The 24,496-nt window shown below is 43.4% G+C and overlaps 1 protein-coding gene across 1 annotated transcript; it reads left to right on the top strand.

Annotated features, from left to right (window-relative positions):
• Positions 1-8,341: 8,341 nt before the first annotated feature.
• Arglu1 (arginine and glutamate rich 1) lies at positions 8,342-21,184 on the top strand. The gene is made up of 4 exons (XM_019204610.2): positions 8,342-8,398; positions 9,794-10,019; positions 12,307-12,390; positions 20,516-21,184. The coding sequence occupies exons 2-4, from the start codon at positions 9,948-9,950 to the stop codon at positions 20,678-20,680; spliced, it is 321 nt and encodes a 106-aa protein (XP_019060155.1). The 5' UTR covers positions 8,342-8,398; positions 9,794-9,947; the 3' UTR covers positions 20,681-21,184.
• Positions 21,185-24,496: the final 3,312 nt, after the last annotated feature.

Below are 24,496 nucleotides of genomic sequence, written 5' to 3'. Positions count from 1 at the left end.
TTCGAGCGGCAACGGAAGAGGTGAGTGCCGGAGGGGCCGGGCCGGGCCGGGCGGGGAAACGCGGTTTTGGCGCGAGAGCGAGCGCGGTCCCGGAAGTGGGGTGGAGTTCTCCGTGCGGTCCGAGAGCCGCGGAACCGGGAGGGAGCGGGAGCGGGAGCGGGAGCGACGGCTGGCAGCTGTGGACTGGGACGGACTTGGGGCTGAGGCCTCCAGGAGCTCCGCCCGGTGAGGTTCGGCCTCGGCGGGTTCCTCGTGGGAGGCGCGGTGGGTGCTTTTCTTTCCTCCGGCCTTTATCACCCCTCTTTTTGCAGATATAAAAAACAAACACTCTGAAATGTACTGTACGATGGGTTTGACCTGTGAATTCACATGTGTGGCCATCATCCCAAACAGCCTATTTCTTTTTACATTGGCGCTGTGTATTTTCCTAGTAAGCAGGGGCAGTCTTTTTGCTTTTCCTTGTAGTGTACTTGTTTAGAAGACGCTTGAATATTTGCTTTCATATTTGTCTTGGCCACATGCAGAATTTTTATGTAGGAAGAATGAAGGAACGGTCCTTATTTGAAATCCTGCTTGAAGAAAGTCAAGTGATTTCGAGACTTGCCTCTCAGATGTATTTAGATCTACGAGTAGATGTGGGTAACTCAAACTAAATGAACTTTTGGTTTTTCAATGTAGTTTTGCTGTGCTTTTTCTTTAAGATTGTGGCACACCAGTGCACTGGGTATTCTGTTATAAAAAGCCTCCTGGGCCAGTGGAGTTAATGTGCTAACTCCCTGTTTAACCAGCCATCTTCAAACAATTCTTCAGTGAGTATTTCAAAACCGTTTATAAGGAAGGAGTATTAGGAAATTTGTGCTTTTTCTGAAAGGAATTGATGCGTGCAGAGTGTCTGAGGGATATAGTTTTCTGTAATTGGGTTTTTTTTTTTTTTAATGTTCTTTATTTGTACAAAGCATAATCTCAACAGTGGTCAGTCATTTGTGAAGAGATTTTTTCATTGTATTCATTTAACCAGTTAACATTGTCAAACTACACCGTACTACCTGTCAAATCCTGAGTGCACGACTGAGACAAAGAGGTGCCTGGAACACCGAATGGAAAGAGAAAAAGTTTAAGAAAAGCCAGCGGACACTTTAGAAGTTCAAGGGGAATGGTTGGACTAGGGGGTTAGATTCCTGAGCACCATCAGATCTTTCTCAATATTCAGAGGAGTTTCACACAGTCATTTTAAGACATGGATTAAAACTAAAGAACTAGGACCTGCACTTTGGGACATTGAGTTGGGTACTTAGTTACTAGGTTTGCAGATGAAGTGAATGGAAGTGGGAGAGAAATTGGGAATGGGAAGCAGGAGAGGCAGAAAACAAGAAGCGCAGAAGGAAGAAGTTGTGCTTAGACGAAGTAAACATGGAACTTGGCAGGAATAAAATGAAAAACCATAGCCACAAGTCTGAGGGGGCATGGACATAATAAGAGAAAGCCTGGGATTATTTATTTATTCTTTGGTACTGGGCACCGAACTTGGGTCCTTGTGCTCGTGAGGCAGGTGGCGGAAACACTGAGCTAAATCCCTGGCCCTTACATTGCAAATTTAAGAGCACACTGTGTTCAGAGCACAGCGACCCCAGTAGATCAGTTGCCTAAAGGCAATACAGAAGGACCACAAGCCAGGTAGGTTTAGAGAAACCAGAATTTAATTAATGCTGTCAAGTGAAGAAACCATAGCACAGATTTTTTGTTTTGTTTTGTTTTGGGTACCAGTGATCAAACTCAGGTACAGATTATCTTTTTATTTATTTATTTATTTTTGAGACAGGGTCTCACTTTGTAGTTGAGACTGACCGGGAACTTACTATGTAGCACAGTCTGGTCTTGAACTCACAGCAATCCTCTTGCCTCAGCCTCCTGAGTTCTGGGATTATAGGTGTGTGCCACGCCCGGCCAGATTATCTTTAAAAAAACAAACAAAACAGTTTGAGGGAGTGCTGAGCTACATACCTAGTCTCTTCAGTCTTTTTTCTGGTAACGGTCTTTTTGAGTTGCCCAAGCTGGGCTCAAAACTTGCAGTTCTTTTTCAGCCTCCCAAGTAGCTGGGATCATAGGCATGTGACACCATGCCCACCCCATTCTGACCATTCTTAGTAAGCTACTGTAAATCAAAAATGACAATCATAAAGCCCTAATTTTTCCTGAGCCTTCACTGCCTCTGTGATCTGCAACACAGCGGGCAGCATGGAAGTTGTTAGTACTTTTTTGGAGGGGCAGGAACACTGGTTATCAAAAAAAAAGCTATACAACCATACACATAAGTAAAGAAGATAGCAAATCGCTAATTTAATTAGCTGTTCAGAATCCCTCTTGCTGAAAAGTAATAATCTTTCGACATTAAACAGAAGAGGGTTCTGTTACTTAGATGCTCTGAGATGGTGAAATGCTGGTTTTGGTGATAACTAGTCGGTTTTTGGGATCTTCCCAGGTGCTCGTACTTGAGACTCCTCTGCCCAGCAGGGAAAAGCTTCGCATCAACATGTACCATGTTTCAGAGTGGGAGCTCCCATGGTGCCACAGTCTTCCCACCCTGCTGTCTACTTTCTCCTCTTCTGTTCTTCCAGCCTCTTCATCTTCATTATTCTCCTCATCCCTGCTCCTGTCTTGCTCTTCTGAATCTGTTTTGTCTTTGTCCTTCTTTTGTTCTAAAGCTTCCTTCTTGCCTTTCTGCCCCGGCATATATGCTTCCAGAGCCTTTTTTAACCTAGTAATGAACCCCTGGAATTCCATCTCTTCCATGGCTGAGAACACATCACTGGCATTGTCTTGCGTTTCCCTTGTGAAGTTGTTGGCACAGGATGTGGCATACAGCACAAAGACGCTGGCAGCGCGGGAGATGGTGCTCTGGTCCTCTTTGGAGATGTTAACACCACCTGGGGGTGCCTCTGAGGATCCTGGTGATGATGGCATTGGGCCGGTTTAGGTCCTCGGGCCTCTGCCACTGCTGCTGCTGCTGCAGGGGCCCTGCAGTTGATGTGTATTATAGATGTTTTTTCCAAGCACAGCTACTATTATGAAGGAAACTACAGCTGTTTTGCTGTCAGTGATTCTTTAAAATGTATAGCTCTGGCTTGGTGCTTGGTACTTGGAACTGTCAGTGAAACATGAAAACAGGTGAAGTGTTTCTCCACAAACCTTGATACTTTGGGGGGTCTGGAAAAAGATAAAAGTGCTTTTCAACAGGACTGTGAATAGGACCTAAGGTGACACTGAAATAAACTTTTCACATGAAAACATTGAAGATCTCCAAAGAGTAATTAGCAATAGTTGATTTCACTAGAGAGCTAAGAGGATTAGGAAAAGTGAAAAGAAACTTGATATGCAAAGGCATGTAGAAGGCATTTAGCAAGCTGCACGTGGACAGTAAAGATCGAGGGATGAAGCAGTGGGAAATAGAGCAGGTATGTGGTTCTGGCTTAGGAAGCAGACAGCATTTGGGAGGAGAAAGGGCAGGCGAAATAGACACCTGAACAATAAATTCTTTTTACCATGTGTACAGTATCTTACGTGATCCAAGACTTTGGAAATAATGCAGATAAAATTATGAAAGATTTACACTTTAGAGTGTTGGGAATAGGAAGTAGTGGTTGCCTTGTTTACAGATCCCTGTTGTTTAATAGGTTTATTCAACTGCCAGACACTGTGCTAGGTGCTATTAACCAAAAAACATGCTTGGCCCCTTGTAAGGTCTTGATGTAGTTCAGATATAATAGTAATAATACAGTGTGCTAAATTCAGTGACAGTGGTAAAGCTGTTCGTGTAAGGAAAGCATCCTGGCGGGCAGTTAGTTGTCCTGCAGAACGGAAGTACAAGAAGATAAGACTTCAAGGCTAGATGTAGGATATAGGTGGACCAAGGGTGAGAGCCTCTTTCCCCACCCCTTCCAGAATTAAAGAGCTCCAAAGGGAATGGTTTTAAGGTAAACAGGTGATTAAGTTCTCAAGCACAGCATGAAGTTCTCAAGTACAGTGATGTCCTGAGGTCGTGGAGGGGCTGAGAAGTGGAGGTTTGGAACCTTGGAGGGCTTTTGTATGCCATAAAAAGGAGCTTTGATTTTAGTCTAGATACAGGAAAGGTTTTAAGCAAGTGACTTGCATGCCCTCCTTTTACATTTTAAACTTATCTTTGACTATTATAGGATGGAGATTCACATAGTTACAACATGTTGAGGCAAAAATAAGGGCAATCGTTAGAGTTGAAAAGAAGGACCGGTTTAAGAAACATTTAGGGCATATGAAATTGGATGTAAAACCTAAGGGAAAGAATACATTAACGTTGGCTGACATGGTTAGAGTGCGCTATTGCTACTCATCTACCATGTGGCAGTTGCTACTATGCATCTGCTAATGGCCACGACTTCAGAAACGTAATGTGTGGAGGTTCATAGAGGGAGCTTCCATTTGGCACTTCTGTGTGTGTCCTGGTTTTGGATATGCTGAGCTAGTCTTAAGTTGATAACGGAGCGCTGAAGTCTGGAGAAAGGGGGCTGTGTCGGTGAGACTAGGAGTGTGTGGAATGGCCCAGGCAGAGGTGAAGAGAGAAACACTTGATTGAGGGGACTGGAAGGAGCTTAACAAATTGGAAGCAGAGGAGACATTAGAAGATACTTAATCTCAATATTAGAAGATACTTAATATCAATATCAAGAAGTCTAGTGGAAGATTAAGAGAGAGACAGTGAAAGGATAGTCATTTGACAGGTTTGACCAGTTATAGTAGCTCTGTGGTACAATTGGAGACGAGATGCTTTGCTGCTTAAAATTCTGAGGCCTGAAATAAATTGCCTCTGAGCTTATTTTCTTGCCTATAAAATAGTGATACCTGTGTTGTGAAGGTTGGCAATAGTCTGTCGGAATATCTGAACAGTTCTTGGAATAGTGTGGGTCTCAGTAAGCTTACTTAATATAGCTTACCTGCTGGGCCTAAGAAGGGAACTTAGGAGTTGTAATCTGAGTGCATTAAAACAGTAGCAGTCCCCAACCTTTTGGGCACCAGAGATGGGTTTTGTGGCAAAGTTTTTCCACTGGCCAGGGTGGTATCAGGATTAGGAATCTCACAGAAGCCCACATGACCTAGATCCCCGACAAGCACAGTTCACTGGAGCCTTCATGCCACTGCTGATGTGATAGGAGGTGCAGTTCAGGCAGTGATGCCAGCCATAGGAAGTGGTTGTAGATACAGGTGAAGCTTCCCTGCTCATGTCATGCTGTCCAGCCATGTTCCTAACAGCAAAAGGACCCTTAACAGTCTCTGAACCAAGGGTTGGGGACCCCTTCAATAAAAGACAGGCCTTTAAGTTTTTTCTCATTTTTGAGTAGCTAACTTACACAGTTCTAAGTTAAGTTCAGGGAGATACCTGACTTATCCCTGCAATGTATGGAGTCAGTCTCTGTTAAGCCTCTTCCATACCAATATTTCCAGTTTGTTTTGTGTGTTTTTGAGGTGGTGAACACACGTGTTAAGTGTTGGAGATAAAAATAACTTGCAGCAAATCAAGAAAACTTTACTGGCCTAGGGACTTACTCTAGCCTGTGATATCTAGGTTTGGTTGTCCTTTCTGTTTAACTGCATGACATCAAGAATACCTAAATGGAACTGGGATCTGTACAATTGATTCTTAGAAGACACTTAAAAGAGCCCTGTATTAGCTAAACTACTTTGCTGTCACTGGGACAAGGCACTCCGCATCCACAACTTAAAGAGGAGAGGTTTATTTTGGCTCCCAGTTTCAGTGAGTTATTTTCTCTCAATGATGAACCCAGTGGGTTCAGCCCATGGTCACAGGCTCCATAGAAGAAACAGCACGGTTGAAAGCATGACAGAAAATTTATTCTTGGGCCTGGTTGTCAGGAAGCGAAGAGCAGGGAGGAGCCAGAGAAAATATACCCTTCCAAGTGATACCTCATTTGACCTGCCCTTTCTAACCAGATTACCAGACTTGCCTCTGTCTTTTGTTTTGTTTTTGAGACAGGGTCTCACTATGTAGTTGAGACTGACCTGGAACTGAATGTAGCCCATGATTACCAGACTTGCCTCTGTCTTTTGTTTTGTTTTTGAGACAGGGTCTCACTATGTAGTTGAGACTGACCTGGAACTGACTATGTAGCCCAGGCTGGTCTCGAACTCACAGCGATCCTCCTGCCTCCGCCTCCCGAGTGCTGGGATTACAGGCGTGTGCCACCATGCCCAGCTCAGACTCACCTCTGAATGTGAGATTTTTGGGGACAGTGTAGACCTACACCATGAAAGCTCACCATGAAGGCTGTAATGGCTTATTCTAGGTGTCCCCCTGAAGCCTCGTGGTCATGTGGGTCTTTTCAGAGGTAGCTGAATCTAGATTGTGATGCTGGAATTAAGGATGTGTGATTACAAAATCAGTCCACTGATTGGTTTGCCGCTGACCTCAACCCCCCTCAAACCGGTAGCCTAGAGAGAGAGAATAAAAGGGGCAGAAAGGAGGTGCTAATGTCTCTTGCTTGCTTTGCTACCTCCCGCCCACTATGAACTGTTTCTCCTTGTGATGCCCCTCTGCCATGCCACCCTGCCTGTGAGCCAGCCGATTAAGAACTGAAACCTCTGCAACAGATAAATAAACCTTTCCCCCTTTAACTTCAGGTGTCAGGTATTTGGGCTCAGCAATGAGAGAAAAGTAAGACAAGGGCCAAGAGGAAATTTTGAGTAGATTTGCTTTGGGGAGCTGTATATTGGAATGAATGTTTTGAAACAACAGCAGAGCACAGTGATCTGGTGGCTGTTAAGAACTTTCTATGTTTGTTTGTCTTTTTTTAAACTAGTCATTTTGGTAGTTGCTTTGAATATATCCTTATCTGGAGTCTGCCTGCCAGAGTTCATAGGCACAGTTCAGAAACATCCACCGAGCTTCAGCTTCCTCATTAAAAATAAGGGACTGGTCCCTGCCTGGTAGGAGTTGTTTGAGATTTGAATGGTGACATGCTATGTGAAACTCTTGGCACAGTGTTTAATACTCACTGAGTACTGAGTAAATACTGTTGACTAACAATGACATACTGAGTCCTAGAAGGAAGCCCCTGAGATTTGAGTTGACTTTTTTTTTTTTGTATTGGGGATCAAACTCAGAACCTTGTGCTGGAGAAGCAGCCGGCGGAACCATGGACCCACTGAGCTAAATCCCTGTCCCTGAGTTCACATTTTAAACGCATTTTAACAATAGTGTTAGTTCTGTACCTAGTCCTGCGCTTAACAGTGCCAAAGCACAGCGCTCTTCACTGTTTTGTTTTAATAGCTGCCATTTGAAAGTTGGTAACGACTAGTGTATTGAAGATATCTTTTAAAAGTGGGAAAAAGACTTGATGTTAGTTCTGGGTCCATTAAAACATTGAAAGACGGATTTCATGCTTTCTTCAGCCATATTCTGGACAAGGGAATGGATTCACCTAAGCGTGAGGAAAGATTAAAGAGTGCTGTGGGGGCCGCAAATGCAGTTACACCCCACGCCCAAGGTTGACAACAGCAGGCCTGTCCTTGCAGTGTGTGGTGCGGCCCCGCTGTGATGTCTTCACTGAGGACACTTCCCCGTGTGCTCCAGTTCTCCTGGAGCAAAGGAGAACAGCAGCTGCCCTGCCATGCAGTCCTCCCCTTTGGACTGAATTCACAGTGGAGCCTCCCTGCCTCTGCTGCCTGTCACCTGGCTCCTCTGGCTTGGTGTGGTCAGGTAAGGGTTTGCACGGAGCTGACACTGCTCTGACAGGCTTTAGCCCTGAGTAAAAGGCTGAATTAATTGACTCCTTTCCTCCTCGCTGGCCAGATCTTTGGAAATGGGACTGGCAGCCCTGGGCTGTTGCTTGGGGATGGCTTGACAGGAGCCTGGTGAGGTGTACAGCCTCCTCCACTTGTACCTCATTGCTAAGCTGGGGACTCTGATTATGAGCTCACACATGCCTTTTCTTGTTTTATTTTCCACTGAGTATGTAAAGTTTTAGTTAAAACTTTCGTATTATGGTTTTGAACAGTCAGTACTGTGTTGCCTTGTAATATTTTTGAGATTTTAAATATTTTCCTTTTAGGTTTCTCTGTTACCAAAGAATCAACTAGAAAAAGTATGCGGGTGGGTGGATATATTCATATATTTAAACTAACATGAAAAGTTTACATATGCAAAAGTAGGATATTATCCTTATATCCCAAAATCCAGATTCAACCTTACTTGTTTATCTGTTGTTTCTTTCCCTTTGGATAAAACAGACACCTTTATATTGAAATTGGCATTCACTCTCCATTGAATTGAAATCGCTAATTTCTTTAATTGCTCTTGTTTTATTTTTAGCATTGGAGAGGGTATATGTACTTCTATCAAGCTCTGCTCTAGGTAAAGGTTTGCCCTAAACCTAAATTTATCTGAAAGAAACATAGAAGATAGTAAGTCTGAGGCTTTCATATATCTTTTAAAATTTTAGTTATACGGAGGAAATATTTAAAAAAGAAGCCAGAGTCCTCAGAATGGGCACTGCAGCTGACTAGGACCTGAAGGGAAAATAAACTTTCTCTAGTATCTACTGTCTCCTTTGTAGGAAAGATGGAGAGCATGAGTGTGGAGTCTGAAATGGACCCGGTGTTGAAGACGCTTTGGTGTCAGTGTGGCTGGGAATAAGTAACAGGATTTGAGAATGAAAGCTCTTGGGTGCACATTGAGCTACTCCAAGACCAGAGTTGAGTTAGATTGAGATGTTTACAGGCCACTGAGAGTAGAAAGCCTAGTAAACTTATCAGTCGTATGACTCTTGTACCTATGTGTCATAGGAGCCACCGAAATACACAAAAGTTACAAATTTCATTTAGTTCAGTGGTTGAAAGTTGAAGTATTTATAAATTGCCTTTTGAATTTAAATAGACTGCCAGAGCCTCGATTTATTGATTGACAAATTATCTCAGTGTGCTGTTGAACAGAAATACAATGTGAACAAAATACACAATTTGAAATTTTCTAGTAGCCACATCGGAAGCCAGTAGAATTAATTTTAACATATTCCCAATCTGTGCAAAATAATCAATTGAAAATGTTTGAGCTGCTAGGTTTTTCTTTGTAGCAGTCCTCAGCAGGGGACTGGTGGCTGTCCCTGGTATAAAGCGCGCGAGACTTCCGGACAGTGTTTGATAAGTGCCAGTGCTTTGAGCACGGAATTTTGAGGAAGTTGGTTCACAGTACTGCATCATGCATGCTTCCCTAAGCTTTGATATTTTCATCTTTCTACCTTTCCTACCTCTAGAGATGCTTTTAATTGGAGTCATTTAGCAAAGGAGGAAGAGTAGAAGATAAAAAGTTCAAAATAAACGGCTGTCTGTATGTTCAGTAAGCGCCACACAGACTGAATCATAGTGTCTGGGCTCTGTGAGCCTGTGGGTTCGGTCTTGGCTTCCGGGTAAGGGGAAGTGACCCCAGCCAGGTTGACAGCTGCGTGCGGCTTCTCCTGAGGCTGGAGATCAGCCCTTAGACCAAGTTACGGGCATGTAGGAAATCCATACATTCTAACGAGTGTCTCGTGCTGAGGTCAGTAACAGAAGTAACCTTGGTTCGTAAGTACACCTCCTGAAAGGGAATTCATTAGGCTCTTTGTGTATACCGGTGTTTCTGTAATTAGAGCGTGGTAAAAGAAAAAGGATTTTACCTTAAAAAAAATGAGATTCGGTGACTTGATAGTCTTAAAATGAGCGATTTAATTCTTAGGTTTTTAAAATATCTAAGTCATTTTTTGTGCTTTGCTAGTCGGCAACAGGAAATAGAAGAAAAACTCATCGAGGAAGAAACAGCACGAAGAGTGGAAGAATTGGTGGCAAAAAGGGTAGAGGAAGAATTGGAGAAAAGGAAGGATGAAATTGAGCGCGAAGTTCTCCGAAGGGTGGAGGAAGCCAAACGCATCATGGAAAAGCAGTTGCTCGAAGAACTCGAGCGACAGAGACAAGCTGAGCTTGCAGCACAAAAAGCTAGAGAGGTAACGCTCGGTCGTTTGGAAAGTAGAGACAGTCCATGGCAAAACTTTCAGTGTTGGGTTGTGCCTCCTGCTCAGTTCAGAAAGAGATGGAATACAGACTATCTAATTCCTTTCTCACCTAAACTTACATTGCTGCGAAAGTTAATTTTTTAGCCTATTCAGAAGTGCTGACTGATACTTAAAAGTGATTTTCATAAAACTTATTCAAGGATACTTTTTTGATTTAATGGAACTGGCTTACATATTTGAGAAGTGTTTGAAACTTTTGCCATGGCTGCAGGACTTAAAATTCTTTTTGGGAGGGTGCGGGGAGACAGGGAGTGGTGAAGGGAAACAGTTACAAATCCTCCTGTGGTTGTATATTCTTTTCTGTTTATCACTCTGTTGCCTAGACTGTGAAAGGCTTTTTGCCTTCAGTCAGAGCGAAGAGAGCAGGGCCTACTACTGAGTGACAGTACCTGCTCTTGGTAAATAGGTTTCTCACTCTTCTTTTTTCCTTCTTTATTCCTCCCCCTCCCCAAATCCTGCTTCAACACAGTGGACTAATTCTAGCGTTCTGATCACAAGGCCCTCCATCTTCCTAATGTGTTTCAAGGAATCTTTTTAGGAAACATGTCCAGAGCATCCGTCCACTTTTTTAGTACCTACTAACAACTCCTTTTTTTCTCTAGAGAGTTATGAAGGAACAGGTTGTCCTTGTCTGGAGTCAAGCTAAACACATGATTTGTTTTGTCAGCAGCGGGAGCAGAAGTTGAAAATGTCTTTCTGTGAGACAGTAATTTGCTACTGAAGCTTTATGGCTTGCACTGATTACTCCAGGGTCCTAGAGCTTGGCCAAAGCCACGAGACACTCAAGGCAAATCGCTTACAGCACTGAGTGTCCAGCAACGTAGTTTGCGTGACGAATGTGAATCCCACTGGTGTGACATAGGAAATCCTGCAGTTAAATTCTCTTAAACTGAAATATTTGATTTAAAATTGATAACTTGTTGTCATTTTCTGTGTCGGCATTATTGGGGACAAGTTGACATCGTATTAATCTCTTTGCTTTCCAGTAAGCGTAGCTTTTGAACTGCGTTTTCCCTTGTCCTGTCTGTAGATGCACATGTCTCCGTGAATAGTGGATTTCAGACTACAATATTGAATGTATGAAATCTTTATTTACATCAGTGCTTTTAATACTACGTTTTGGAGTAATTGTGCTATCTTGTAGCGAGTTATTAATCATAGTAAGATTTTTTTCTCTTCATTTGGTTTTTGTTTCATATTAACAAGTTTTTTTTTTTTTTTTTAACACGGACACAACCCTCTCGATAGACTTTCCAAATATTAAAATCATTCGAATATGTATGCTGTTATCTGAACACTGCCCAAACCATCAAGCAGTCTTCATATAGTTTGCATTATGCAATTTCATTAAATTCTTCAAGAAAAACTAAATTACAGAAGAATTTTATTTCGTGACCATGCGTCCCCTGGATTCCTGAATTCCAGTTCAGACTGTAGATGACAGTCTAAGCTGCCTTTAGCAGTTGTCACCATCCAAGTGTTGAGCCCATTTTCCCCATGGAAGGAGCCCGTAGTTCCATGAAGGATGGGTTACCATTTGTATTTTTCACTAACAGTAAATGTATTTTTCTTATTAATTGTTTGCCTTAGGAATGATGAATTACATTTTTTGTTCCTTCTTACCATAAACATCTGCATTCCTCAGCTCAGCCTCCCTTGTATGTTGTTCCTTTATAAATGGTTGAGCTGCCGATGCAGGTATTGCCAAGCTAACAGTACAAATCATTTTAAAGAGGAAGCTGGCGCGTATGGCAGCCGAGGAGCACACTCTGCAGGACACGGGACAAGACAGTAAATATTCAACTTTTAATGCTGATTAAAGGAGTATAGGTAAAGAATACGTAGGTATACATAATTGGTGAGACAAATATTCACTTTATTTATATTTTATATATTATTTTTTTAATTTGGTAAATACTATCCAGTTTTGTAGTTGTCCTTGTTGATTTGTGTGATATTAAAGTATTAGTAATAATTACCAGGAAACTATCATTAGGGAGGGTTTAGTCGGTTGCTGTTTGGACTGGGAGGGATAATTTAAATTTAGTGCTAGAAACCAATTTTAGTGGCTGCACAGTATATCATTTGTCAAACAGAAGGTAGCTGTACAGCTACCCTTTAAGTCAGATCAAAAAAGTTCAGAGGAAGTTTAGTAGATATTTATGAATAACAATAAACAATGTATCTTTCTAACATCTTAACATGTCCTCCCCTTTAGGAGGAAGAACGCGCAAAACGTGAGGAGCTAGAGCGAATACTAGAAGAAAATAACCGAAAAATTGCAGAAGCACAAGCCAAACTGGTGAGTAGAAAGCATGTGTGAGATGGAGTTGCATTTGCTTTATTTTTCTTTCTTCCAGATTTTATGAAGCGGCTTTGTGTTTATAATTTGTCTTTTTTTTTTTTTTTTGGACTTTTTAGATGAAATAGTTGAGTAGATTTTTAACTCTGATCTGGAAAGAAGGCCAAAATTTGCAGTAGGTTTTCTGAGAAAGTCATATCATCAGTTTTTAAAAACCCTGACCTCATTTGAATATTTTTTTTGTCTAAAAAACCTAACAAATTGATTGATTTGCAGCGTTTTACTTGGAGTTAGTTGCCTTAATCACTTAAGCAAGTGAACCACAGTGATAAATTGTCCCCTGTTCCTGGTTCATGATCTCCTCAGAAATGGAGACACACACTTGTTTGATAGAGATATAAAAGGAAGCGTAGAGCAATTTGAAAATTGTAATAAAGAAGCTGAAATAAGAATTTATTTAAACATAGGAAAAAACCCACCTACCTCTTTTCCTTCCAACTCTCTTTTTAGTATTTCTGGCTTTTTGGAGTATGTATTAGCATTTTTAAAATGTATTTTGATGTCATAAGCTGTTTGTGAGTTGGAGTGTTTTTTGAAGCAGTCTTAGTCTGAGGAAGAAGAAAGCTTCACAGTGTGAATCAGAAAGGCACAGCTTTCCATGTACTGTTACGGAGCTGCTGCTGACCTTATTCTGGGGGAATTTTCTCCTCCTGGGTGGAAATGGCCCACTGGCTTCCCATATGTAAATCTACCCCCTCCATGTGGGGAGGCAGCCCAGGGCCTCATGTGCACTCACCATGGAGCTACACCCCAGCCCGTGTGTGTTTTTACTGCCAGTTTGTGGGAGACCTCTACTTTGTGACATAGAATTAGACAAATGGCTAGAGAAATGAAGTCAGATTTCTCTAGAAGCCTCTGGACAGTTATCTTCCAGCCCGGGGCTGCATGCGCAGTGAGTTCGGCTGTCACTGGCTTGGGTCTGAACTGGTGGACTGAGACACTGAGGGTGCTGCCTGGAAGATGCCTTTGGGGAAGAGAGGCTTGAGGCTCAGGAAATTTGCTAGGAAGCAGACCTCCTTAGCGCGTTAGCTGCCAGAAGGAGAGCGGGCTGTGGGGCAGCTTGGCGTGGGGAGATGGGCCTGGCTCCCTTGGCCCCGTGAGTGGACATGCTTGTCCTCCGCCTGGGAAGGGCACAAGGGATGGCGGGTGCGCAGGGAGCTTGCTCTGTCTCTCATCCTTTTTCTACTTCTTCTCAGTTCGAACACTACTCTTTAATTTTTGTATGTTGATTGGTCAATAAGTAAGATAGATCAGAATCCGCCTTGAGATTCTAGGCGTGCATGAGAGCAAGGGAGAGGGAGAGGCAGCATCACGTCAGCATCTGGGCTGATCCCACAGGAGCATGCTTCAGGACATAAGGAGTGTGCCATTCTTACGGGTTACACAGCAGGGGATGTGAAGTACAGGAGAGCAAGGGCAGCCAGATTGAGCGAGCAATTGGGTGCAGAAGGAGAGGAAGGTGGAAAGTTCCTGGCCATTGAATGTATTTGTTGTGGAGACAGGGCCAGCTCAGCGGTTTACTAACAGTGGGGCCACCTGGTAGGTGGTGCTGGGCAGGCGCGGTCACAAGGCTGCAGTAATGGAAATCCCAGATTAAGGCAGGAGGCAGCCCAGGCTGAGGAGCGGAGCTGGAAAACCCCTTCCGGAAGTAGAATAAAAATGACAGCAAGCGTGTGGAATGGAATCTTCTGATTTGTGGGAAGATAGTAGTAAACCGTCCTGCTTCTGTACACTAGGGAGTTTGTGTTACCCAGCGTAAAATAAGATTTTGGAAGCAGATTAAAGGTGGGTTGGAAAAGAAGAGCCCTGGGTGTGGTTGGTTGCGCATCACATCCTGAGAAAATAGCAGCAGTGACAGATACCCTGCAGGCCTGCAGAGGCCCATTAAAATGGACAGCAATACAAGAGAGATTTTCACGTGAGCACTGTGAAAGGTCACTACTGCAATTCCTGAAAATGCACCCTAGGAGCCTAACAGGGAGGCTAAGGACGAATCTCAGGTGGGAATGGGAAGAGCCACTGGTCTCTGGAGCTGTCTGATGGGTTGGGTTGTGAGGATGCGCCCTGGGGAGCAGGCCCTTTGTGGAGATCTGGAAATGGAAGTGGGCATAGTAACTCCAGCTGGGATGAAAATTAGGATAGTCTGAGTTTCTCTGTAGTCAGAAAGTACTTATTAATACGGGTAAAATAAACTAGAAAATACCCGTATGCTAAACTTTATGATCCTCAATTATTTTTTTAAAAAAGTTTGCATGGGGCTGGGGATTTAGTTCAGTGTTCTGCTACCTGCCTCGAAAGCACAAGGACCGGAGTTTAATCCTCAGTACCAAAAAAAAAGTTTGCATATTTAAGACAGATGTACAGTACTAGAATGCTAAGGGTTGGCTATCACTGGTAGCCATATAATTTTGTTTTCTACTCGTTCTACAAGTAACATAACATTTTTATGATCACATGAAATACTTAGTAAGGAGGGTGCTTTTGAGCTACAATGTTGACTTACTTTTAAGTAGGTTTTTCTGCCAAAAGTTTAAAGAATAATGACTGTAGCGAGACACCAGGGTTCACTCACATATTTGAAAATCATCCTTAAGGGCTCTAATCCACGGGTGTGTTGTTCATTTCAATTCCAAGTTGTGTATCGGTTTCTCTCCTATAAGTAGGCAGAGTTCAGCTGACACAGGTACTTGATTTGTGAAACCCAGAGTTAATCCCAGTTTGATTTGGCTCTGTGACAGGTTAACTCCTAGTTCTTGAGTTACTGCTGGCAACATATAACCCATTTTCAGATATTTGAAGAATTACTGTTAATACAATGGAAAATTTTTAATTTCCTTTTTTTAAAGGTGATACTTTAAAATTTAGTTTTTCTCTTCACAGCCATATATGCCTGGGAATATCCCAGACATTATTCTGAAATGTGTACGGATCTTGTTTACTTGGAAAGGGAAACAGACTTTTGTGAAGGTGATAGGGGTTATTGTGGAATAAAATGTTCTTTGGGAGGTTATCACGAGAAGAACGACCCTCACCCAGTCCCCCTGTGAACATGGTGGGAAACACAAGAGCAGTTAACCTGGGTATGAATGCCTCAGTCTATGTGCTGGGATTACAGGTGTGCGCCACCACGCCCATCTGACAGTTCTCAATATAGAGATAAATAAGACGCTTACTTAGACTAGGGCTACATTCTTTGAAGGTTTAAAATATATGCAAATTATAATTTCTAAATTTACAGTTATCTTCAGTATTGACACAGTTTTTGCCTCCTTGTCGCATTCCTTGTGCTGTGTGCCACTTTACCCTCACCTCTTCCAGGAAATACGCAGTGTCGCACTTGGCAGTCTGTGATGTAGTAGTTAGATTTAAGTAACCTCGGGCCTGCAGATGCATCTGCTCTCCCCTCTTCCAAGTGCTCTTTCCCATGTGAGCCCTCTGACCTGTGCCGGTGCGGCAGGAAAGCTCTCACCAGACGCTGAAACTGCAGGATGGAAATTCCATTTCTTGATCATTTACCCAGCTGGTGGTTTTGTTCCAACAGCAGAAATCATCCTAAGAACCACAAGTTTCTAAGGCCGTTATAGAAATGCACCAGGGAGGACTAAAGGGGCAGCAAGGTCATGATGAAGGGGGTTCAAACTCCCCAAGGTGCCCACTCCCTGGAGCCGGTGAATAGAGATCAGACAGCAGTGGCCTTGGATGTCGAAGTGTATGTTTTCACAAGTCGGGAGAGGCAGGAAGGGATGCAGGTTTCTCCCTAAAGTCTTCCTTGGGGCTGTGTCCTGCCCACACCTGGATTTCTCTGTGACGCTGTCACTACCTCTGTCATAAGTTCAGTTTTGAGCCTGCTGGTTTGTGATAATTTTTTACAAGCGGGCATAAGAAACACACAGTTGGAAAGAGAATAGGGTGGTTAGTTTGCTGGAGAGTGACTGCATGCAAGTTGGAGTGGCACAGTGCTTAGGGTACCAGTAGTGTCGTTACATGTAAGCACTAAGTGGAAATGTCACGTATTTTCTTTTTTATATCTGTGTTTCCCTTTTAATTATTTATTTGCAGACTGGGGACCAAACTCAGGACCTTGCGATGGCGAGGTAGGCACTTTGCCACTGAGCTAAATCCCCCTACCTACCACATATTTTCACTTGAAACAAATTGGTAGGGAGGTGTGAGGGAAAGCTACTCAGCCTTGACCCTGTGCTAATGTGTTTAGTACAGTAGTTTTGAAAAAGAACTTTCTAGACCCTAGTCAGTGAGTGCATTGACACTGTGTAGGGCAGCTTCAAGGGCAGAAGCCAGAAACGACGGAGGGCGTGTGTCCATAAAGCAGCAGTTTCAGGACTGCGGAGAGAAGTGGCATTAAGTTGTGGAGTAGTGGGTTTTCAGGGGGACAGGAAGGGTGAGGTTTTAGGAACCAGAGAAAACCCTCTTGGTACAGTTGCAGAGATCTGGGGGTGTAAAGAAAAGGTAGGCGTGCCAAAGGCAGTGTGGCCCCAAGAAAAGTGAACACCAGCTGTTAGACGAGCCTCTCCTGGATGGTACAAGTTTTTTGCTGCAGTTTTAGAACGTAGTCTAAATGATCCCGAAAGCTGTGTTCCCCTGGCAGTGTTGCAGAGCAGGGTCTCTGAGCTCTAGGCAGTGATTTTTGCCTCTGATACTGATTAGGTCAATAACAGAATCACTGTTGGTTGGGGGACACAGGCTGGTTTTGAACTCACTGTCACCCGGGCTGGCCTGGAGCTTGCAGGATGACAGGAGTGTGCGAAAGCACCCGGTGACCATCCCTGTTAATCACTGAGGTGGTACTCCAGTGTCAGCACGTTTGGTTGGTTATCAGTCAGTCAGTCAGTTGCCTGTGTCTTGAAGTCATTGTCTTCATTGTCTTCATAGAGCAGTGGAATTTTATCTGAGGTTGAAATTTCAAAAATGAGGTTTTAATGGCAGCAAGAGGGTGGTTAGGATGAGAGGAAAGACAGGAGTGAGCGTGGACAGCGGGCGGTGTGCTCTCCAGAGTGGGTTTAGGCCTTTGTGTCGCCTGTGTGGGGAAATGCAGGTGGACTGGTGGCTTCCAGGCCTGTGTCACAGCCTCTGCATGAGTCAGAACCGGTGACACCTTTTTATTGAATTCCCTATTCATCTGGTTAGCTGAAGTGAGCAGAATGAAGCTGGAAGCTGGATCATCAGGAATTAAATTAAACCTGCCTGTGTCTGTAGACCTGACTGGAAAGGACATTAGATGTTTTTTTTCTTTACTGTAGTCTAAAGGTAATTTCAGTGCAGTAGAATTAGTATTTTGTATTTCTGAAAAAAGTTGCCTTACTTTAAAAATGTTGACTCGTTGATTAGCTAATGTCTTCTTATGTTGGTAATTTTTTAAGAAAACTAAAAGTCCAGTTCCTCCCCCACCATCTACCCACTTCGCGTTGCTATTTTCAAAAGTAATTATTGTGGGTTTTTTTTAATTCTTGAAATGCATGTTCAGTTATTACAATACGTAATATCTTCGTTCTGTATTACACAAAAAGTGCACAGTTCATGGTGCTTGGCACTTCGCTTTGCACGTAACATTTTACCTTGCAGACCCATCTGTTGTGGAGTGGGGCCTCTCCCTCCACTACTGCCCATTTTCAAACAGCTGTGTGGTAGTCTGATTTATAGACCTTACAAACATTTTCCTCCAGTCTTCCTTTTAGAGCTACATTGTGATAAATAACCTTGTAAAAATAATCAAGTTTTGCATGTGTGCAAGCTTACCAAATAATTTTCAGAAAATTAAATTGTTTGGTCGTATTTTCAGAAACAGTTTCTATAGAACCAAAGTGTTCTGTGTTCAGAGAATATGTGCTGTCACACCGGCACGTTTCTGTCAGTGTGGTTGGGTAAAATATGTGCTCCCTCTAATGAGCTCCTGCATGGATTGAGGCCATGATGCTCCTTGCCCTTTCAGCACCATTCCCCCAAGTTCTCCCACCTTTCCTGGGGATAAATTCCAACTCGGGGAGAAGTGGGCCTGAGTTTTGGTGTTGGCAGAGACTCCCAAGTGTGTGCATAGGCACCTAGAATCGAGTTGCGTGCACTTGAGCACACTCTTACATGTGTAGGGCTTATTTTAAACTGGATAAAGTGGTCGGCACATGAGCTCACGGAAGAAAATCTGAATTCTTCTTGTTGTAGTTATTAGTGAAAAGACAAATCTCCAGGAGGTGGCAATTGTAAATAGCTTCTAATGTACAGGTAGAAGCCAGGAGATCTGTGGTAAGTTGGGAAAGTGGGCTGTCTGGTGGAGAGTGGAAAACAGGAGATTGGAAGGCAGGGCAGGAGGGCACAGTGGTTGGGAAAGGTGAGTCTAGTTATGTTTCTAGGAGGGGTTGATAGACAGTGGGAATGGGAACACGCTGTGTGCATGTAGATTTGTGTTCCTGCGCAGTATGGTGGCGGTGGAAAAGAAAGTAGACCAGAGAGAATAGCAAGGAACAGTTACTAGCAAACATGAAGACCAGCTGTCGGGAAGCAGGAGACAAAGCCAAGCTGTAGAATCTGCACAGCAGAGAAGGCTGACGGGAGAACAGGCTTGCGCACTTTGAGTTTCAAAGGGATAGCTCGATCTCCCTGGTCAGATTTCTCCACCACCGGCCTTGGGGCTGCAAGTGTGGTGGAGGACTGGGGGGGCTCTTTGTCCGCTGTCTGTCAGGTCTCCCCCTGCTCGCCTGCTGGCGTTCTGCTGCCTTCCTTCTGCCTCCACTGTCTTTGGCTATTTAGAGCGCAGTGGATCTGCAGCACCCACAGTGGCCTTGGTGGCCGTCTGCCCCACTCTGCTGCTTGAAACATTGGCATTATATCCTCAGATGCTTTGTTTTGCCTTGTTGGGCCAGGATCAAGTTCTGAGATTGTTAACCATCAGTGGAGACCAGAGGGAGGAGCAGTGAGTAGAGTAGTCAGGGCTTTGTGTTACAGAATGTGGTAAGAGGCCTAAGTGCAAGCAGCATTTCATCTACTGCAGAGGAAGGCATTGGATTTATTTAGTTTGTTGCTGGCCATATTGAAAATAGTTTCATAAGAGTAATGGCCAAGATGTAGAATTTGACTGAATTGAAATAGGAGGACCGCCCAAAAGATGGAGTTAATGCTTTAAGATCAAGATCGGGAAGGGAAGGGAAGGGGGATAAATGTGAAAACGTGAGGCATAGAACAGCCTTTCGTACTCACTTCACGGGAGCTGTAGCCTGCCTCGTAGAGTGCTTAGCATTTCTTGTCCTCTTCTGACTCTTGTCCCCTTCTGATCCACTGTGCCATGCGGGGTCCTCCTCGCTGCTTCATGCCCCTTAGCAGAAGAGCAGTCAGGCCTTGTTGAGAGTGAAGCAAATGTGGGTCTTGGGGAGGCAGGAGGGGGAGATGTGTGAAAGATGGAGCTCATGAGAACAGCCTGAATTCTCTGGTTAGAGATGAAATCTTCCACAGAAAATGTAGGAAGGAAATTGGTTGCTTAAGATTGAAGGAGTTGGAGGCACTACAGAAACTGATGATGCCATTTGAAGTTAAGGTGGCGTTTTATAGTGAGCAAGGTCAGATTGTTGCCATGTTTTTTTCTCCAAGGTGTTGGGTCTTGCTTGGTTGTATGTGGACAGCTCAGTGTAACTCTGGTGGGAATTTTTTCTGTAAGTTTTGTATCCCTTTCTAATTATGAACATCATAATGGCTACACGACATGTTCTTTCATTGAATTTGTGCCTTGGTTTATAATTGACAGTCTGCTAATCTGGTGCACTGAAGGTGGTAGAGATGGTAGGAGGACAAACCCAGACTAATCCCAGGGTATGATTTGTAGACATTTCCAAGTTCGGAATATGTTTTCCTACCATTTGTTACTTTATTATTGTTCCTAAAGATGGCCATGTAATGAATAAAGAATTTCTTCCGAATTTCCGCAGCCCTCCCCTCCACCCCTGACTCCAGCCTAGTCACGCTGTGTGCTTTGTTTCTCTCGATCCGCCCCACACAGCCTCGATGTTAGCAGTGGCACTGTGGAGATTGTAGACACTTCTGATTTCTACTTTTTAACTTTCAGGCTGAAGAACAGTTGAGAATTGTTGAAGAACAAAGAAAGATTCATGAGGAAAGGATGAAACTAGAGCAAGAACGGCAACGGCAGCAAAAAGAAGAACAAAAAATTATCCTGGGCAAGGGAAAGTCCAGACCAAAACTGTCCTTCACATTAAAATCCCAGGATTAAATTGCAAACTCTGAACTTTTTACAAAGAAAAAATGGAAGAACTTTGTATGGTAGCTTCATGTTGAAGTGTTTCTTTTTGTTTTATTTTTTTTAAATTTGGAAAATCTGGAAAGTTAGCTTGTGCTAATAGGGGCTATGCTCTGCAATCCCTTTTATCCCCCTAATTTCCATTGTCAAATCCTTATCAGATCATTGCTGTCTTCTAAAGAAAGTGGTGCATTTTCCAGCTGTGGGTTCTGTGCTGTGGTCTGCAGAAGAGATCACTGTGCACTGAGATGGTCTGATAAGGTTTTTACTGACCCGCTCCACTGACCTCAGAGTTACACTCTGTGTAAACATCACGATGCTGGTTCTGCTGACTTTTTGTTTTTTTATATATTTATAAAAAAATAAAAAGTTGGCCCTTGTACTGGAGAATTCCCGGTTGTTACTGACCTGTGTGGTGCGCTGGTAGCTAACCCGTGTCCGTGTGGCACTGCTCTCGGTGATCCCGATTCAGGTAAGGAGACGGCCGGTCAGCTTGTATGGCACGCACGCACACTCGCGTGCACAGCTCAGTGCACTCTCTGTTCAGCTTGTTCCTATTCCATTGACAGAAACAGTCCAGCATTCCCCACTGTGTAAATAAATGATTTTGCTGAATAAAGTAAAAGTCTTAAATTCATATGTTTAAGCAATTTTCTTTAAGGTTCTGTTAAGTCTTAAGAGGGTGGTTTCCTTTTTGATGGTCAACAGTTTAGAGTTCCATACTTCCTCCCATTTATACTTTTAACATAGAGCTTTTATGTACCTGAAGTATACTTGTGAACTAGTGTTTAAGACTCTTTTTACAAATACTTTATGGCAATAGAGCAGTTATAGCATCAAGTGTTATTAACTTTACGAAAGATTAGCGCCACCTAGAAAGAGATTTAAATTCTTTAACCCAGGCCTCTGTTTTAGGAAGTAAGTACCACCACAGATGATATCTAGAAACTAAATAAATGCATTTGAGATTTTCTGGAATATTAGACTGTTTTCAGAGGGCCATCAGAGAGAATCGGCCTTGGACATTCAGAAAACGTGAAGGTGGTCCAGTTGTGCATGCATGTTGATTTTTGGGACAAGCACATTTAAATACAAGTGTTTTTTTTTTTCTTGCTTTTTTTTTTTTTTTTTTTTTTTTTTTTTTTTTTTTTTTTTTTTTTTTTGGCATGTAAAATCTCTTGGATGACTGATCTGTTTTACACACTAGACCCTGCCTCATCCTTACACATTGCTGTCTGCTGGTATGAACATTCAGGAAAAGGATCGGGTGGAGTATGCCTCCTGGGGTGCAGAGACCTGTCATGGGGGAAGTGTGTTTCCCAGATCTGAGATAGTTGGATCACTCTTTAAAACTGAAAACATTTCAGCTAACAAGATGACTAAAGGGTGGATTATTTTGTGCGTGCGTGCTAAGAAAAATGTTACTTCTTTCATTTGAGCTCTTTGATGAGTAATTGTGAGGAACAATAAAATCAATTTAAATATCTTTAAAGATCGTTTTAAGTAGGCATGAACTGTAGTGAGAACGTTTAGTAAACAATACCTTTACTCTGAAATCAGACATCAAGTTTATTTCCCTAAAGAATAGACTATCGATCTTTTTCTCTGAATACAGATTAGCTCTATTTCATGAGTCTTAAAACTTTATTTTTCTTAATGTAACTTTTTTTTTCAATGCAGATTCCTTGTTCCTAAGTTGTGTTTTGGAGTTTCTGGAAATGTTCACTTAAAATTGTTTTTGCTCTACTAGTGTTCTTAACATTGTATCTAAAGAGAGTAGCCCGGACTAAAAATATTTGAAACCAGCTTTTGCGTGCCTTTTCATTTTTTTCATGGATGTGAAGCCACCTGCGGTGGGATGACAGCAAGCTGCCTGCTTTTGACCGCTGTGGTGCGGCTGGTGACTCAGGACACAGGGAGCTCTCCTGGGTGGGGGTGGGGGGTGGGACGACTACCTGCTGCGAGAGGATGTGGCTGTCAGCTGCAGAGCCAGTGTTTTCTGTGCCCCAACAGTGTAGTGATTTGTTTCCACTGCCTTTGTGTACATATTCTAAAAGTTGATTTTTTCCCAGTCTTCTAGTTGATGTTCCCTCATTCATTAAATATGCCTTTATTCAAGATTGCTTTCTCAGGCTATTCTTAATGCATTATAGAATTAATGACTTTTTATCACAGTATTGATAATAATGTAGTTACTGCCGTCTATATTGTGAAGTTTGCATTTGTATAAAACTAAACTTTTAAATTAGCTTGGTGTGAGGACTCTAATGCTTCAAAAGAGGCTTATAGTTTTAGCTGTACTACTTTATTTGTTTTTTTTTTTTTTAAGCCAGGGTAGTTTGGGCTGACCTTGAACTCTGGCGATCCTCCTGCCTCAGCCTCCCAGTCGGTTCCCCTTAAGATTGCAGCTCAATCTAGGCGTATATTTGTGCTAGAATGTGTCCGCAGCTTTTAATTGCCACCTTCTCTAATAAAACTACCTTAAGACGTCTGGTTTTGTATTTCTTAATATTTTTCTGAATATGAAATGCTGGTTCATTCAACTTAACTTCTGGTGCTGCATTTTACACTAAGGGTACTTGGGTTGTTACCTAGCTGTAATTTCTCCAAACTTTCCTTACCTAGAGCTTTGAGTCTTTCCCGTTTGCTGTACCCACAGCCTACCAGCCTTCAGCTTTGCCAACTGGCCAGGAGAGAAGGCCAGAGGCGAGCTTCTCCACACCCGGCAGGGAGAGCCAGCCCCTGGACACCCAGTGGCACTGCCTGGGGCAGGCAGGGGTGTTGGAGCCCAGGTGGTGGCCCCTCCTCTCTTTCTGCTTGTCACGTGATGTTTCTGTGATGCAGCACCTGGCAGAGAGGCTGGCGTGCTGCAGCCATTCTGTAGCCAGGTGGCCTTGCTTGAGGCGGTCAGTCTGTCCTCTGTCCGTGCAGTGTGGGTTATTAAATAATTGGGGCTGGGAATAGTGGAAGGGTCTAGAGATGGCGATGGCTCAGGGAATTCGAGGAGTGTTTGCAAACCTCCCACCTGCCCACACAGTGACCTCAGGATGTCTTTCCACCTGTTGTGCCCTGTGGGTTGGGGCTGTGTCCTTTCACACGTAGATTGGCCGGGTATTACAAATGAAACATCTCATTGGAAGTTGGATTTGAAAAGATCTGGGCTTTTGAGCCTCTGCTGGTTGATCAGATGATGTGTGAATGTATCTTTTACTACATTTTTTAACTCAAGCCAGCAGAGTAGTTTTCAGCAGTCCAGCCGTTTGGCCCACAGCCAAGGTGTGTGTGTGCGCATGCATGTGTGTGCACGTGTGTGTTTACAGTAGCGTGAATATCTTCTGGATTGGTACGACCCATGAGTAAGCTAGTCACTAGGGTCAGAACACAGCGATCCGTGTGTACGTTTGGAGCATGCTTCTCTGCGCTCACCGTGTGTGATGGTGAAATGAGGGGTGAGGTGGGGTCCTGGGGTAAGGGCCCAGAATAGGACCCCCAGTGGCTGCTCAGTAACTGCCTTAGGTTGTGGACGGTGGCTGTTAGCCTTCTGTTTCCACATAGCCTGTGTGCACATAGCGCCCAGACCTTGCTGAGAGAGCTAAGTGACGGCTGAAGCGGTGCGCAGCTGTAACAACTACCCATGACCTACCTGCCGCCCTGGGCAGTGGAGCTTGGCTGCCTCTCCCACCCCCTCTGTTTTCACATCAGAAGAGGGGCTTTGTGCCAGGTGCTCAGGCTAAATGGAGCCCTCGCTGTGTTCTTTCGGCTATGCTGTTTTTGCCTTAATAATGCTTT

The sequence above is a fragment of the Fukomys damarensis genome, unplaced genomic scaffold, assembly GCF_012274545.1.
Source record: "Fukomys damarensis isolate Sample0158 unplaced genomic scaffold, DMR_v1.0_HiC HiC_scaffold_6, whole genome shotgun sequence".
Lineage (NCBI taxonomy): Eukaryota > Metazoa > Chordata > Mammalia > Rodentia > Bathyergidae > Fukomys > Fukomys damarensis.
Note: the sequence above shows the minus strand (reverse complement) of the source record. Positions and strands in the feature narration are given on the sequence as shown.